Source organism: Ursus maritimus, unplaced genomic scaffold (genome assembly GCF_017311325.1).
Source record: "Ursus maritimus isolate PB19 unplaced genomic scaffold, ASM1731132v1 scaffold_23, whole genome shotgun sequence".
NCBI classification, from domain to species: domain Eukaryota; kingdom Metazoa; phylum Chordata; class Mammalia; order Carnivora; family Ursidae; genus Ursus; species Ursus maritimus.
The window spans coordinates 39,869,385-39,885,188 of record NW_024424786.1 but is presented as its reverse complement, the minus strand read 5'-3'; the positions used below and the strand labels follow the sequence as shown (position 1 = coordinate 39,885,188).

The following is a 15,804-nucleotide window of genomic DNA, read 5'->3' as shown; positions in this document are numbered from 1 at the left end:
TTTGGGTTGCTGTCTCTCCTCCTCTTCTCTTTAGGGCATTAGTGTTAATATTGAAGGTGCAGTGTATGCTTGGCAAGGGCTGGGAAGGCATGTTAAGGTGTTGTCTAGCATAAGGATTCGGTATGGCCTGTAGTTATCACAGATGCTGGGCTATAAGAACATGAGTTCTTCAATGAGTTGTCATTCCACGAGAAGACAACCATCTGTGGTGGGTGGCTAGGACTTGAGCAGTGTAAAAATCTCAGGGGCCCAACTAAAAATGCTCCAAGGTCAGAGTAACATCTCCTGAGCTGAGATGAAATTGGGAAGGTCAGAACAAACAAGTCACCTGGCTTCAAATGAATCTTGGTGTGAGGCTGCCCTTGGTCCACACTGGATGTCACATGAAAGTAGTCCACGGACTAACACTTTTTCCCTGACTGTCTTCCTTGCAGATTCTAAGTGGGAGGACATCCTAGCAGGGCAAATCATCCCTCCACTGCAGCAAAACAATCCACCTTCACCTAAAGGACCCCCAGAGCTGGGAACTAGTGGCTTCTTTGGGTTTCTAAGGTAGGACAGGTGTCTCTCTTACCATCACACTGAGACCCAGGGCAGTCTAGCTCCAGAGTCTGCCTCATTGAGTCTCTCAGGGAAATTAGAAAAGAAAGCAGATTACCTGCATAATCTTGTTTTCCCCAGGATACATGATGGAAATGAGACTCAGCACAAGGGCCCTAACTGAATTTAATAAACACTGTGTCTGGTTCATTTTTACACAACCCACCCCAATGCGCCTAGCATTGGACCTCATCCCACAAACCCTGCTTGGACAGAGACTATTCTTATTGTTGGGTCATTCAGATTCTTTGGTTACCAAAATGCTTCCATTCTCCCTTCTGAATCTAGGCTGTGTCTTCAGAGTCCTTTTTGCCGAAGACAGCAAATCCCTTTCTCACTCTAGAGCTCAGCTGCCCCATTGCAATTCTCCTTCTTCATGCCCCACTCCTGAGTATAAGCTAATTCACGTACCTTTTCAAATGCTGTTCCCAAAAATGCCCTAGCTAGTGGAGCTGTAATAGGACTGGGAGAAGGGAGGGACCTCTAGAATCTCAACCCATTCTGCTCTCCTTCCGACAGCTCTCTCTTCCCCTTTCGCTATTTCTTCAGAAAGAACAACCAGTGAGCTTTCCAGATGCAGCAGTGGAAAGAGTGTCCTCTTGCAGGGACTCTTCCCATCCCATCCTCTGTGTATGACATTTCAGTCATGGGGAACGCGGCCCCAAACTCCCTGAGTCCTCTTGTGGGTTTGTCCTATCCTTTGCCCCTTTACAATGGATTTTTTTTTTTCTATTTGAAACACTAAGAAAAGAACTTCCTTAAATGTTCTAGTCTGAGAACTGTACTGCTCTGAGGGCCAGTTTAGGCCTTTCATCTCCAGCACTTAGGATCCTAATGATAATAAATTATTTATGAAGAGTTATTGACTGAATTTCATGAAGTAGAGAGGGAGCAAACTCTTCTCTGAAGATACAGGGAAGCAATGCCTGAAATCTCCCCTGGGTCTACCCAGTTATTGGTGGTGGGATGCTTTGGGTGGGTGGGGTCTGCACCTGACTGCAAACCTGAGCCTTAGCCTCCCCACCAGGGCTTAGGGAATGGGGTCTCATAAGACTCATCTTCCTGAGCCCTGCTGACCCTCAAGATATCATCTATCCTGAATTCACCCAGTTTGGTCCCAAACTGCACCCTCAGTAGATAAATGCTTTCCACTCACCTATCCCTCTGGCTTTTGACAGTAATGCAGTTTAGCTTTTCAGATTAACTGCAAGTCAGCCCAGGTTAGGGCCCTTGGAGAAGGCCAGGGCCCCCAAGCTCTGACTTCATGTAACCCAAGGGCTGGTCTGGGATGGACAGGTTAGACTTGTGTGGTGTGGCCACAGAAGATTAAATAGATGGGAATTTAGGGAAACTCAATTTAGCTCAGAACAAAGGAGCCTAACTGTTATAAATGTCCAATATTAGAATGGGCCACCTTGTGAGATAATGAGTCCTTGTCACTTCTAGTCTTTAAACAGAGCTGATCGTCTGTCAGATGCTGGAAGATTTCCATGATGAATGGGAGAATTGGGGCTGGAATGCTGAGGTCCCTTGGGGTCCCTCTGTTTGGCTGCTGGGAGAAGACATGGCTGCTGTAGATAGGCCTGGGTCCTGAGGGGAGAAGGGCCCAAAGGGAACTGGAAGATTAAGGACAAGTTGCGTTTATAACATTTGTCCTACTGTCCCGAACATGGCCTGCTTTACAAAGCTTCTGAAAGGCACCACTCCAGAATCTAGGGAGCCTAGTGCCATTCTGACTCTGACTAGCTTACAGTGAGGCCTTGGCAAAGTCACTTTCCTCTCTGGTTCGGATTTTCTCATCTGAACAATGAAGGGGTAGGATTCAATGAGCTCTCAGGCACCTTCAGGCCAGGGTGGTGTGTGTGGTTGGCTCTGCCTCTCTAGGCAAATCAGTGAGGCAGTGGCCCTGGGGTGTGGGGGGCCAAATCACCATAGGCTTCTTTCTGATCTCTGGCCTACCCTACCTAGCCCGTGCAGCTACTGCTGACTAGGGATCTTTTCCAACTTGCCATATTCTTGCCCCAAGTGTAATTTAGTACCATGTACGGAGCGCAGATTTGGCCTGACATTAACTGTGTGACCGTTAGTAACTTTCCTTCTCTAAGCCTTAGCTGCTTCACCTGTAAAACCAGAGCCAGAGCTGGACTAAACGATGGGCTTTGCTGGAGTTGACAGCTTCAGACTATTCCAGGAGTCAGGTCCCTGTTATTCCAGGGACTAGGGGGAGCCCCACTCTGTGGCTGACCTCCAGGATGACGAGTGAAAATGAAGCTCTGAAATGGACTTAGAACCCCCCATTCTCCCCAACTCTGCCACCAAGCATCTCTCAGGAGGCCCTTACTGGTGTCAGTTTCCTTGTCCATAAAAATATCCTCCCTGTGCAGTGGATAAGGGACAAGGAGGGGTGAGTTTAGTAGCTTTAAGGTTGGGGTGGCAAGGCCCTCAACAGGGGAGTGTCTTGCTCAAGGTCCTACAGCAAAGGAGAGAAGAACGCTGGTGGCCACAACTCAGCCCAGTCTTGATCCCTCTCTCCCCAACTGTGCACAAGCTGCCCACTCCACCAGCTCCTGGGCTTTTTTCCACAACTCACTTCCCCCAGCCCTGGACCTCAGGCAGCAGAAAGCAGCAGAAGCCACTCTCTGAGGACCACACCTCAGAGAAGAGCTGGATCTCCCAGGTGGGATTGCTCTGAGGCCTCTGCCAGGGAGGCAGGCCTGTAAGCTGATCTCCAAGAGGGCGTGGCTCCAGATCCTGGCAAATAAAAATCCGGAGAGCCAGCACTGTCTGGAGACCAGCAGAAGACCTGAGGAACTCATTCAGCAAGCCACTCAGTTCCTGGGCCTTGGAGGCGGTAAGGCCCCTGAGGCAGGAGGAGCCTGGGGAGGGCCTGGGGCCTGCAGAGGGGGAGATGGAGGGAGGCAGATGTTTGTGTTCCAGATGGTAGAGGAGATTCCAGGGGACAATCACTGCAGTGGGCTGACAGCTGCACACACTCACACCCATCACAAGAGACACACAGGCAGACACACCATGCACCCAAAGGCAGCTACAGGGAAAAGACAGCCCCGCTCACAGGCTTGCCGCAGCCCAGTCAGAAGGAGCAGCCTAACCCTGCCTCATTCACCTGGACGCACACAGTGAAGAACTCCCCCTCCCACCTGCACACTCCTCTAGAGACAGCTATCTACCCACTGTGTTTCAGATCCCCATGGCATCCCCCCAAACGCTGCTCCTCTGCCTGCTGGTCCTGGCGGTCACGGAAGGTTGGGGTCGCCAGGCGGCCATCCCAGGCTGCCACCTGCACCGTGAGTAACCCGGGGAGCAGACAGCTGGGCGGGAGCAGAGAGCTAATGGACGGGACCGACGGGCAGGCAGCACCCTCCACGGACCCACACTGAGGTTCCGGGGACAAGAGCTAGGTGAGGCTTTGCAGAGGCACTGTCTCCCACTCGCCTGTCTCCTTCTAGCCTTCAATGTGACGGTGCGAAGTGACCGCCAAGGCACCTGCCAGGGCTCCCATGTGGCACAGGCCTGTGTGGGCCACTGTGAGTCTAGCGCCTTCCCTTCCCGGTACTCCGTGCTGGTGGCCAGTGGCTATCGACATAACGTGACCTCCGTCTCTCAGTGCTGTACCATCAGTGGCCTAAAGAAGGTTAGAGGGCCCAGCCCAGTAGTGGCTCTTTGGGGGTGGGGAGAGACAGAGGAGATGGGCATCTAAGATGGCCCAAGGAAGGTGAATGGAACACGGGTCCCCCTCTCCTGCAGGTGAAGGTGCAGCTGCAGTGTGGGGGGGACCGGAGGGAGGAGCTGGAGATCTTCACGGCCAGGGCCTGCCAGTGTGACATGTGTCGCCTCTCGCGCTACTAGCCCACCCTCTCCCTTCCTCCTTCGCCTTGGTCAGAGGGTTTGAGTTGGAGTATATCCTGTATATCCTGAGGCCCCTTGAGGACAACAGCTCTCTTGAGATTCTGTATTGGCACCTCCTGAGCAGAGGGCAGCCTCTCCCCTGCCTCGGCCTGGCCTCCTAACCAGTCTGCCATCATTTCACTCCTCTCTTTGTCCTTACCCCTAAATAAAGCAAGCAGTTCTCAAGTTTCTCTTTTTATTAAGTCTACCCCCAGCCAGGGGAAGGGGGACAGACCATGGTAACTGTGACACACACCCCCACCCTAGGACACGGGGAATCTCTTCTGCCTGTGCCCTCACCCCTCCCCCTGCCCAATAAATAAAAAGGGGACAAGGAAGTACAGGGTGAGGGAGACGAGGGAAAGAGGATGCCCCAGGGGTCTGTGCTGGGGGTGAGCTGGGGAGAATAAATAGACCATGGATCCCATGGTAGGGTGAGGAAGGACCTCGTGCTGGCACGAGACGGGGCAGGCGAGGGGCTGAGTCCCCTTGCTCTAGGCAGGAGCAGGGTGGGAACCCGCCTGCAGTCTGGAGCCCAGCTTCGCGGGGCAGGTGCAGTCCCCAGTGGCAGCTTCCTGGTCAAGCCTGCCCTGGTCAAGTCCTGCCACAAAGGCCTGAGAGTTCTGTTGCCAGGACCACCATCTCCTCTCCTCCTCTCCCCACAGTGAAAGCTGCCCACGCTGGGCCAGGCAGGGAGCCCTCCAAGCCCACTCTGGCAAGCCCAGGGGTAGGTGTGTGTCTCTCTAGGCCCCTGGGTAGGAGAGGGGACGGAGGGACTGATAGCTCTGGATTTAGCTCCTCCCCTTTCGGGGATCTCTAGCTCTGACCCCCACTGGTGGCCACCTGGGGTGTAAGCCGTTGGAGGGGTGCCTCTTTGGCCCCTTGGGTCCCCTGTAACCGGCGTAGCCGTAGCTCCTCCAGGCCTTGCCATAGCTCCTGACGCTCCCGGGCCTTCTGCTGCTCCCTGGGGAGAGAGGGTGAGGCAGCTCCCCTACCTGGGCCCACCTACCGTCCAGCCTCGCTCACCACCACCCAACTGGAGAGGGACTTTATGGGACCTTCCACTTAGGGAAGGAGCACTGGGAAACCGGCCTCAGCCTGTGGTCACGGAGCTGAAGGGGAGGAAGACTTGGGAGCGTGACTGGAGGATGCAGTGGGGAGCTGGGCATGGACGGCCAGCAGAACACAGGGAGAGACGAAACATCTGATCTCAGAGGATGTGGGGCCGTCCTCCTAGGCTCCCTCCAACCACGAGGAGCTGGCTCCATCCTGCTTTTCCCCACTCTCCCCCCATGACCAGCCCAACACTCACTGCTGCTTTTCTAGCTTGTAGGAGGCTGTGAGCTCATCAAACAGCTTTCCATTCATCTCCATGAATGTCTTGAGCACGTTGTAGATCAGAGATACGATGGTTCTTGGCAGGGTACGGGGAGGGGTGAGGAAATGGGAACAACTTCAGTTTGGTACCATCTCCCTCCCTAGCACTCTGCCTGCCCCTGTGCCCTGAACACACATGCAGCTCTGCACACCACAGGCACTGCTCTCAACCTGCCCCTTTTCCCATCCCTGATCCTCCCAGCTCTGGACTCGCCAGTCCTGGATCCAGCTTTTGTGGGTTAGGTCAGGGCCGAGGCACTTACTGATTCCAGTGTTCCTTAGAGACTTGGTAGAGGGTCCCAAACACAGCAGGCAGCACAGTGTGGCAGTTGTCCTCGATGAGGCTCAGGATATACTCATTGTTCCAGAAATACAGAGCCCGCTCTGCAACCTGGGGCAGCAGGGTGGCAGAGTGAGCGCCTGGTAGTGGCTTCCCAGGCCTGGTATCCACCCCCATCCCCAAGACCCAGGGTCCCTGTTCTCCACACACCCAATCATCAGGGCTCATCTGACCCACTGGAGGAGGCAATGTAGTGAAGAGAAAAGAACACTGGATTTGGAGTCCAACGCTCAGGGTTGAATCCTACTTCCACTACACACTGGACAGATGACCTAGGCTGAGGCATTTAACCTCTCAGCCTCAATCTTCTAAACTGTTAAAGGGGGCTAATAATAGCTATCTCACCAGGGCTGTTGTAAGACTCAAACGAGGTATTTCATAAACTTAAATGCCAGAGTCCCTGAGAGGAAGACTTGACTTCCACCAGGTTAAGGCGCATACGAATGGGTGAAAGTCTGCAAGAAAATAGCAATTACAGCCAGCCTGAGGGAGTGGAACTGCCTGGCTGGGCAATGGAGTGGGACTAATGAAATCAAGAGCCACTAAGAAGAGGGGAGCAGGGATAAGAACCCATTCTGGAGCACACTCCAGTTTACCAAACAGGTTGGCACCTACTCTCTTTAGTCCTCATCACCACCTTGTGAAGAGATCACTGGGGTCCACTTCACAAATGAGGAAGCTTCATCAGATTCAAGTGGCAAACTAACTGCCCGGGGCCCTTTAGCCCGTGGGGAGCATATCTGAGGCCTGACCCTAGGTCTCCTGTTCTTAAGTCCAGCATCTCCCCATTATCAGACCCTGGTGGGTCCAGAGGAGAAACTGAGGGTGGAGGGAGCTGTGTTAGGTCCACCGGTCAGCCCTCCTAGTCCATATCCTGGCTCCCATCCCTACCTGATCCCACCTCATACCTGGAAATGTGGGCTGGACACACAGCGGGCCACCTGCTTGAAGAGGGGCTCCTGGATCTTCACAAACTGGGAGGGCTCGATAACATCAAGAATCTCTTCCATCTCCCCCAGAAACATCACCTGGGGGTAGGGACACAGGAGACAGCAGTGCCCATCTCTCCCCACACACATCTGACTGCCCTCCAGAACCAGAGCCCTCCTGACCCCCTTCTGGGGGACATCAGAGCCCTTCCTCATACCTCCTTCTGCGTACAGGTCTTTGGCCAGTATTTGAGCAGCCCCCGGATCACCTGTGGGAGTTGAGGCAGAAAGGAGTCAGACCTGCAGGGGTGGGGCCTGCCTTTCCCCCAAGAAGTACTCACGTGCTCTGTCAAGGTGGCGTCCTTCTCCAGGAACTGCACCACACAATATGCCAGCTGAGGGGGTGGGGGGTGGGGGAGAGAAAGAAGACTGGGGTCAGGAAGGGACCATGACAGGACGCCAGATGTTTGCTCCCTTCCTGTGTCTCTGCTCTCATTCACCAAACATTTACTGACTGACTACCTAGGATGTGCCGGGAACCATGCTATGCTCTGTGTGCAGGGACACAACCATGTTCTCTGAGGGGGAACGTGCAGCAAACTCGCCCTTATAAATTCCACAAAAGTTTCCATAACTGAAACCTACATCACAATCTATGGGAATATGAAAAGAGAAGGGTTTAATCCTGCCTAGGGCAGGTCGGGAGAGAAAGGGCTGGGAAGGCTTCACAAAGCTGATGTCTGAGATCAGCCTTAAAAACGTCGCGGAAGTTCTCTAAACTGGATGGAACAGAATTAGCAAAGAAAAAGAAGGTGAGGGAAGATCCCATGAGTTCGTGATTTAGTGTGGCTGGAGCAGAGTGTCGGGCTGACCCAACGGCTGCCCTGACTCTGTTGGGATCTCTCTGCTGTGGCAGGGCCAGGCCTGGGCCTTACCTGGGCGTGAAAAACAGACAGGGACTTGACAGAGTGTAGGGGAATCAGGACCCGGACCAGGAACTGCTTGTGCTCGGTCTTCAGGGGCAGCGCAAAGCCATTGATGATGCTGAGGAGGGGGCAAAAGAGAGGAGGGCTCAGATGACCAGGCCTCAGTCCTTCCTCCCAGAATCCTGACACTCCAGCCAAGGCCCAGAGAGAGTCACCTTCCTAAGATCTCCAGCAGCTCAGCCACACCATTGAAGTGCTCGAGTTCATAGATGAACCTGCGAGAGGAAGAGGAGGATGCAGAAGGGCTCAGAGCAGTTAGAGCAGGCCCAGCCCCCTCTCAGCCAGCCTGCCTGCCACCCCTCCCTGCACACTAATCCAACTCTCTCTCAAGCCAGAGGCTGAGCTCCCTTCCCAAACTAGGCCCCACTGAGCTCCACACCCACCTCTGAATCCCCTCCTTGGCCCAGGCACTGGTGCTCAAAGCTCTCTTCTATGAGGCATTCCAACTTGTCTCTTCCCCCCAGACCCTAACTCTCATTTTCTGGACCCCAGCACCTAGCCTGCAACCTGTGCTCTTTATGCCTTTCAACTGAAAGAATGACAAACACTTAAGAGCTACGTACTTCCCAAAATTATCCTGAGAAATAGCGCTTATTAGATCCATTATACAGATGAAGAAATCGAGCCTCAGCAGTTCAATGACAACTGCCCCAAAGTTAATAGTCAGGGGATCTAATGGACTCCGAGGTCCTGAAGGACAGGGATCGTGTCTCACTTATTTTGTAGCCAATACCGTAAGAGCTAAGGTTTCAGAGTCCCAGCCTTGGTCAAAGAGCTACATACTGTGTGCTTTGGAGATATTATCTCATTTCACCTTGACGACTGTCCCTGGGTGAGCAGAGCTATCAATCCCATTTTAGAGATGAGAGAACTTCAATAATTTGCCCACATTCATCTAAACATTTGAACCAAACTCAAAAAGGCCACTGAGCTCCAAAGTTGATCTCCACTACAAGGCCATGTGCGCCCCTATGCCCAGTGGGCACTGTTGCTCAACACACATTTGTAGAAAGAATCTCTTTATTTGGGTCTTTATGGCTCAGCACAAAGGTCAGAAGATTTGATCCTAGGCCCTCAGGACTGACCTAGTCCCTCCAAACCATTCATCTCTCTCGGTGTGTATTTCCTCATCTGTAAAATGGAAATAAATACCCTTTCCCGCTGACCTCCCAGGAGACTTTGCCTCCATCTCCTCCCCTACAGCTCTCCCCTCCCTCCCTCCCCAGGTCTCAGCTGGGCAGGCAGCAGGCACCCACCGGAGGAAGATGTGGCTGCACTGTTTGCGGATATAGGCCCGGAGCCCCAGGAACTTGCCATAGACCCGGTGCAGGATGGTCTTGAGGTACTCACGCTCCCGGGGGTCCTCACTATCAAACAGCTCCAGGAGCTAGGGGACCCAGGGTCAGGGGTCAGGGGGGAGGCCAAGCCCAGGTCGCTTCCATCCTATCCCCGCACCCCTCAGAAAGCCTGCCCCTGTCCCACGGCACCACCCGGCCTGGGCTCCCCACTTCACCATCAGCACAAACTTCTGATCCACATATCTCTTTGCCACGGAGGGCTGGAAGTCTGGGCTCTCCAAGAAACGCAGGAAAAACTCATATACCAGCTGGGAGAGGGGACAGTCAAAAAGGTGAGTTCAGGAACAGCCTCCCTCTCCCCTCTGCCAGTCTAGGAGACCCTCTCCCCTCTACTGAAACGCAGCTCCCTGCCTTCCCCAGCCCCCGTACCTGCAGATGTGGCCAGGAAGGCTCCAGGTTGGGTTCATCCTCTTCAGGATCAAATTCAGGGTTTTCACTGGGTGGTAGGGTCCGGAAGATATTCACTGAGATCTGAAGGGCAGGGGCAGGGTTCTTTTAGGAAGAGCCCTTGAAGGCAGAAGCCAGGAGGTCCCTTATCCAAAGTTCTAATGAGCCTCAGCACCTGAATTCCCTCCTCATCAATCATCACCTGAACATGCGGAAGCCCTGGGCCGGGGGCTGGGGACCCAGGAATAAACAAGACACATCCCCACCTTCTACTGGGCACAGTCCAGCGGGGAAGACAAGATGTGAAGTGGTAAGGTCTATGGACAGCCTAGTCAGCAAAAAGGAGATTTCTAGCTTGAACACTGAGAAGCTTCATGGCAGAGGCAGCATCTAAGCCAGGCCACGGCGATAAGGGACACAGCGTGGCCTCGGGAGAGCATAAGCCAAAGTGCAGGGTGGGTCAGGCCCAGGAGGCACTGAGGGAGGCATCAGGCGGGCCTGATGCAGTGGGGCTGGGGGAAGTGGGGAGAAAGATGGAGGCCTTGAGTCTAAGCCAAAGAGTGGCGGGTTATTCTTCGCAGGAGAAGGGGACCACAAGCAGGTCAGTAGGGTTCCATGTCCCCCAAGCCCTCCCCCAGAGGTCCGGGGCCAGGTGCTTACCATGCGGATGATGTCCGGGTAGACAGGCTCAATGAGGACCCCCCGGGTGCTCCCCACACACTCCACCAGCTCATTGAGTGCTGCCCGCTTCACCTCCTTCCCCTTCAGGTCAGCCACACAGTCCAAAAAGTCAAACATCACCCCGCACTGGGCCAGCTTCCGGCTCAAGAGCTCGTGCAGCTCAGAGGCTGGCACATCTGGGGAGAAGGGAGGGGGCTGAGCCTGTGCCCCAGTTACCAGAGCTCTGGGCATCGGCGTACCCTCCGAGTCCATACAGCAGCCTCCCCTGCCCTCAGACCCCCTGCTCTGTGTCATCCCTCATTCTTTGCAGGGAGGATGTCCCATCCTCCATTCCTTCAGGGTAAAGGAGCTGCAGCTCTCCCTCCTAACCCAGGCTCAGACAGCAGGACGGCCTGACTTAAAGCAAGGTAAGAGAGCCTGGATGCCCGGGCTTTCCACAGGTGCCCGCAGCCACCATGCCTCCCTCTCAGAGCTGGTACTCTGTTCCAGGAGCCAGCAATGGGAAAGAGGCTAGGGGCTGAGGATCTCTTGGGTGCTCTCTGGCTCAGCCAGTCGGGGACCCTGTGGCCCAGAGGTGGGGAGACTACATGGTGATCACAGGGAGCCATGCTGAGCACCTGCTCCAGGACCCTAGCAGTGGCCTCCTGGAACCCAGGTTATGGGCCCCACCCTTGGCCCTGGTCTGCCCCCCAGGGTGGCGCCACTTCCAGATGCCCCACCTCCAAGGATGACAGGCCAGTCAGGCCATGCGTCAGCAGAGAGGGCTGGAGGGCTGGGGGGTGGGGGTCATCTCCAGCGGTGGAGTCCCTGGCCTGGAACGGGCCATCTAAACCCTCTAATCACAGCTCCCAGCTATCTGTCACTACCCACGGCAGCCTTGCTTGCCCACCATGGGACTCAGGTACCCTGGCAGCCAGCAGCAGGGCTCACCTTTGAGCAGGGGCAGTGGAGTGAGCTCTTGCTGGTTGCTCTGATAGCGGAACTGAGAGGAGCTATGGGAGCGCCGGGGCCGGGCCCTGCGGAGGGAACGGCGGGAGAAGCCATCCACCTTGTCGGGTGGGGGCACAGGCGACAGTCCTGGGGAAGAAGGGCTCGTGGGGGTGCTTGCAGGGGGCAGCTTTGTCTCCATGGTGGCCAGGTGGTGGGTCAAGCCTTCAGAGCCCCTGGGGTTCCCTCTGGGCCCGAAGGTTGCCGAATGGGGTGAGGCTGACTAACTTGGGCCCATCCTGGGGGGGGGGGGCACACAACCACAGTCTGGGCCCCCCCCCAGGGCCTGCGGCAACTGCCCAGTCCTGGGGGGGCAGGCAGAGTAGAGAGGAGGATGGCTCAGGCCTCAGGTCCTTCCTGGGGGTCCCGAAGAGTCCAGTTAGGGTTCTCACCCTGGCTCTTTTGAAAATGAAGTCAGGGCAGAGAGACCAGCAAAAGAAAGAGAGAGAGCCTGTCAGTTCTTCCAGGAAAGACAGTGTGTGAGGCTGCTTAAGTCCGAGCACTCAAGTCTTCTTTTCCCTCCTACCTGGCCCAGATCCTAAATACAGGTGCAACCCCTTCCCACAGGAGCATGTCCTGCCCTTCTCCCAGACAGAAAGGTCCCAGGTTCCAAAACAACCCCTCTTGGGATGGGGCCTATCCCCCAAACCAGCCTCTACCTAGAATGGGGAACCCCATCCTCATCCCTGGCCCCTAACAGAACGGGCCACCTTCTGCTCCACTAATCCAGGCCACCAGCGACTTCCCCAAGAATGGGAGCCCTATCCCCACGCTACCCCTCCCTCCTAAAATCTGGCAACCTCCTCCACCTCAGCTCCTCCTTCCTCACCCCCCAAACCTCATCTGCCTCCTGGTGGGGGGGCACTCACTTCTCAGAAGCCTAGACTTCCGTCCCCGACCAGCGGGGGGCTGCGGGTGGGGAGGGGGCGGCTGTTCAGTTCTCCTTCGCCGCGGTTCCGCTCCGGGCGCTGGCTCTGGGTGGCGGCGCTCCTGGGTTCTCTCTCGGGCTCCGGGAGAGCCGGAGCATACCCCCAGCTCAGCCCCAAGTCGGGGTGCAGGCGTTCGGCGCGCTCTGGGCTACCCCGGCGGCGTGCGGACCTCTCCTCAAGTCTTGGGACGCGACCCAGCGCGGCGCTGCACCGCGGGAGCCACGGCTCTGTGCGCACCGGCACCCGCCGCCCAGCTGCTCAGGATGACATCAAGTCACCTCCCCCCGCCCGGCCCGCACCTCCCCGAGGGCTGGGGAGTGGAGGGGGGAGCGCTGCGTCAGGAAGTTCCCGGGGCCGCTGGGAGATGTAGTCCCCGCCGGGCTTAAAGGGGGCTGCCAGACCAAAGGGGTAACCCCTTCAGGGGCCTGGGGGCAAAGCTTAAGCAGAGTGGGATGGGGTCCATCTGAGGCTAGGCTCCCGCGTTCTAGAAAGGAGACTGCATAGAAAGAGAGGACTCTGGAGTCTGCACCAGGAAGCTGGGGGTGATGCCAGGACCCTGGCAGGGAAGAGGCCCAGTGCTATACCAGGCCCAAAGATTTGGCCTGCTTCATCTGTGCCCCAGGCATTCCACCCGCTGGGGAATCCCACCCTCACCCCAGAATGGCCAGACACTTCCGAACGCACTTGGAAACGGGCACTGAACTGGTTAATAGTCTGCAGTGAGCCAGTGCCTGCTGGGAGAGGTGTGGTGCACCCAAGACTGCTGGGAAATGCAGTCCGCCCTCAGGCCTGCAGTCCCCCTCCCATCCCTTGCTGTCTATGGTGACATCATGGTCCGGGGTTTAAAGGGCCAGCCTTGGAATGGCAAAGCACCCGAACAGGAGGTGCTCCCTGGCACTGCTATCCCACCCCAGGTGAGCTGGCTTCCCTGGACAGACCTCCAGTAGCCCGTCTGGGCCCTAAGATGTGATAGTGGAGTCTCTTGTTCAAAACTCTACTGCAGGGCATCCAAGGTAAGGGTTGGGATCCCAGGAATTCGGCATTCTGGACAAAAGTTCCCGACCTACAGTCTTGGGCCTCCCTCTTAGGACCCTGGACCCCAACACCCCTTATATCTCTTAATGCCATCCCCTACACTACATTGTGAAATCTCCACCCAGAAGTTTTGGCTGGATGAACAACTAACTGGTTCATGTAAACAGCAGGAATGGGCAATGAGACTTGGACGCTGAGGTCAGGGAGGGGACTGGGGCCATTTTCAGAGTCTTCTTACCCTGCCTTATGCCTTGGTGACCACCCAGCCATCTTCCCTGAGAGGTGCCCACCTGCTGGAGCAACAGAAAGCAAAGGCCATAGTTTAGCGAGGCGGGGGTACAGGGCTCTACACTGAAGACCTGGCCAGCAGCCCCCCTGCTTAGAAATCCTCAGCCGGCCTTGTCCACCTGGCCCTTGATGTCCTTATCTGTCAAATGAAAACCCATAATTTTCTACTTGCCTACCTCCCAGGCTCAGAAAGTAAAAGCCCGTCCCACATCCCTGCAGAAAAAGCTGGCGGACAGCAGGTCCACAGAGCCTTCTACAGCCAGGTGAGGATCCCCTGGCCCAGAAAAGAGAAGTGCTTTGCCCAAGGTCGCAAAGCTAGGACCACAGGCCTCCCAGCCTGAGTCAGGAGGGCACCAGCTCCAGCCTCCCACCCTAGGCTCCCTGGGGGCTAGTGCCCTGAACTCTGAGGGTCTCGAGGTCAGAAGGAGTGTGGAGGGTTCATGTTTTATAGAAAAGGTGTGCTCCGTCTGAGGATTTGGGGGCCTGAATGGTGGAAGACATAAGACTTCCTACAAGAAGTGGCATTTGAACTGGATCTCAAAATAGGTACAATGTCACCTGGGGGGTACTGGGTAAAAATTCTCTTTTTAAATCATCATTACTGAGCTATCATTCACATACCATACAGTTCACCCATTTTGGCATTGTCGTTGAATGAGTACAGAATTTCGGTTTTGCAAGATGAAAAAGTTCTGGATGTTGATTGCGCAACAATGTGAATATCCCTAACACTACTGAATTGTACAGTTAGAAATGGTCAAAATGGTATAATTTGTTATGTATATTTTACCACAATTTAGACAAAATGCAAAATCCAGGCCCTCCACCATGGACTGAGTCAAAAGCCACAGCCCCCAAGCTACCTTCCAGGATCCCTTCCGCACCTATCCAGAGGCCACTGAGGGAATTCCCAGAGGGGCTTCTTCTGAGTGGACCATCCTGGGAAAGGGAGAGCCTCCCCCTAGGACCCTTGAGGCCTACAGCACCCAGTTTGTCTGTTGAGTTTCTACCTAAACTAATACAGAGAGGCCCCCAAGGGGCCCCACAAAGCCTGACTCTCCCCCCTTTTATCTCCTTGGAGAGGAACTATAGCATGGGTCTTCATCCCAGAAATACCCAGGTGGGGCCCCCACACCACCTTCCCTCTTGAGAACATACCATCCTCTTTATTCTGTACTTTTTTTTTAACATTTTTATTTATTTATTTATTTGACAGAGAGAGAGAGACAGCCAGCGAGAGAGGGAACACAAGCAGGGGGAGTGGGAGAAGAAGCAGACTCCTAGCAGAGGAGCCCGATGTGAGGCTTGATCCCAGAACGCTGGGATCACGCCCTGAGCCAAAGGCAGACGCTTAACGACTGAGCCACCCAGGCGCCCCTATTCTGTACTTTTTATTCTCCCATTCAGCTCCTGCTCCAAGGCCCCAGCCAGGTTGTGGAACAACTATGTCCTTGGAGCTGGTCTTCTGTGGATCTCATGGTACACTGGGAGAGGCAGCAGGAAAGACTTTTGTGCCCCTCTGAGTCCTGTTTATTCCTCTGCTGTGGTGCAGATGCTGTGCTGTGCAGCTTGGGAAGCTGGCCCAAGAAGCAGCCACCCCAGACTGGGGGCCTCGATACTGGAAATGGCTCTGTGTTCCCAAGCTTTGTACATGATGCCCCCCATTCTCACAGCAGGGGAATGACCGCCTCTCTCAGTGTGGACATCAGGACAACTTTTCCTAGACTCCAGAATACACGCTTCTGTTCCCACTGCCTTTGGGAGAAGTGATGTTTGTTCATTCACTTGCTCCATAGGCTCTTAGACACACAGCCTCAGTTCTCTCCTGTAAAATGGGGATATTAATAGTACCTCCCTCCAAGGGTGTGGTGAAGAGTAAACGAAGTAATGCCTATAAAGTGACAAGCCCATGGCCCAGGACATCACACAGGCTCAATTCATGGTGTCTATCTTTAATAAACTTTAGTTATTATTAATTTAATAAACATGTGATGAACACAA

At 55.0% G+C, this 15,804-nt stretch overlaps 2 protein-coding genes and 1 long non-coding RNA gene across 21 annotated transcripts in view; 2 read left to right on the top strand and 1 right to left on the bottom strand.

The window, feature by feature from the left end:
• LOC103679432 (glycoprotein hormone alpha-2) overlaps positions 1-4,692 on the top strand; it is a 28,749-nt gene extending 24,057 nt beyond the window's left edge. For 10 of the 18 annotated variants that reach the window (XM_040639359.1, XM_040639350.1, XM_040639343.1 and 7 more), the window contains 3 exons: positions 3,803-3,905; positions 4,068-4,252; positions 4,366-4,692. In XM_040639359.1, coding sequence (XP_040495293.1) covers positions 3,803-3,905; positions 4,068-4,252; positions 4,366-4,467 — 390 coding nt within the window. In that variant the 3' untranslated portion in view covers positions 4,468-4,692. Of the gene's footprint in view, positions 1-434; positions 553-1,119; positions 1,459-3,067; positions 3,452-3,802; positions 3,906-4,067; positions 4,253-4,365 lie in introns of those variants that run through there. The other 8 variants (XM_040639353.1, XM_040639354.1, XR_005837157.1 and 5 more) reach the window with 7 other exon arrangements.
• PPP2R5B (protein phosphatase 2 regulatory subunit B'beta) lies at positions 4,691-12,762 on the bottom strand. Of its 2 annotated transcripts, XM_008708983.2 has the most exons (14): positions 12,421-12,762; positions 11,495-11,950; positions 10,544-10,740; positions 9,866-9,967; positions 9,652-9,744; positions 9,395-9,525; positions 8,294-8,353; positions 8,088-8,196; positions 7,494-7,547; positions 7,371-7,421; positions 7,132-7,251; positions 6,147-6,274; positions 5,819-5,920; positions 4,691-5,470 (listed from the first exon to the last, which is right to left on the bottom strand). In XM_008708983.2, the coding sequence occupies exons 2-14, from the start codon at positions 11,691-11,693 to the stop codon at positions 5,323-5,325; spliced, it is 1,494 nt and encodes a 497-aa protein (XP_008707205.1). In that variant the 5' UTR covers positions 11,694-11,950; positions 12,421-12,762; the 3' UTR covers positions 4,691-5,322. The 2 variants fall into 2 exon arrangements, with proteins under 2 accessions (XP_008707205.1, XP_008707204.1); XM_008708982.2 differs by having other exon boundaries at positions 7,371-7,547; positions 12,421-12,761.
• On the top strand, positions 10,766-15,804 carry LOC103679435. The gene is made up of 4 exons (XR_572937.1): positions 10,766-10,971; positions 13,987-14,066; positions 14,255-14,349; positions 15,211-15,804. It is a non-coding gene; the product is annotated as an uncharacterized LOC103679435 (long non-coding RNA).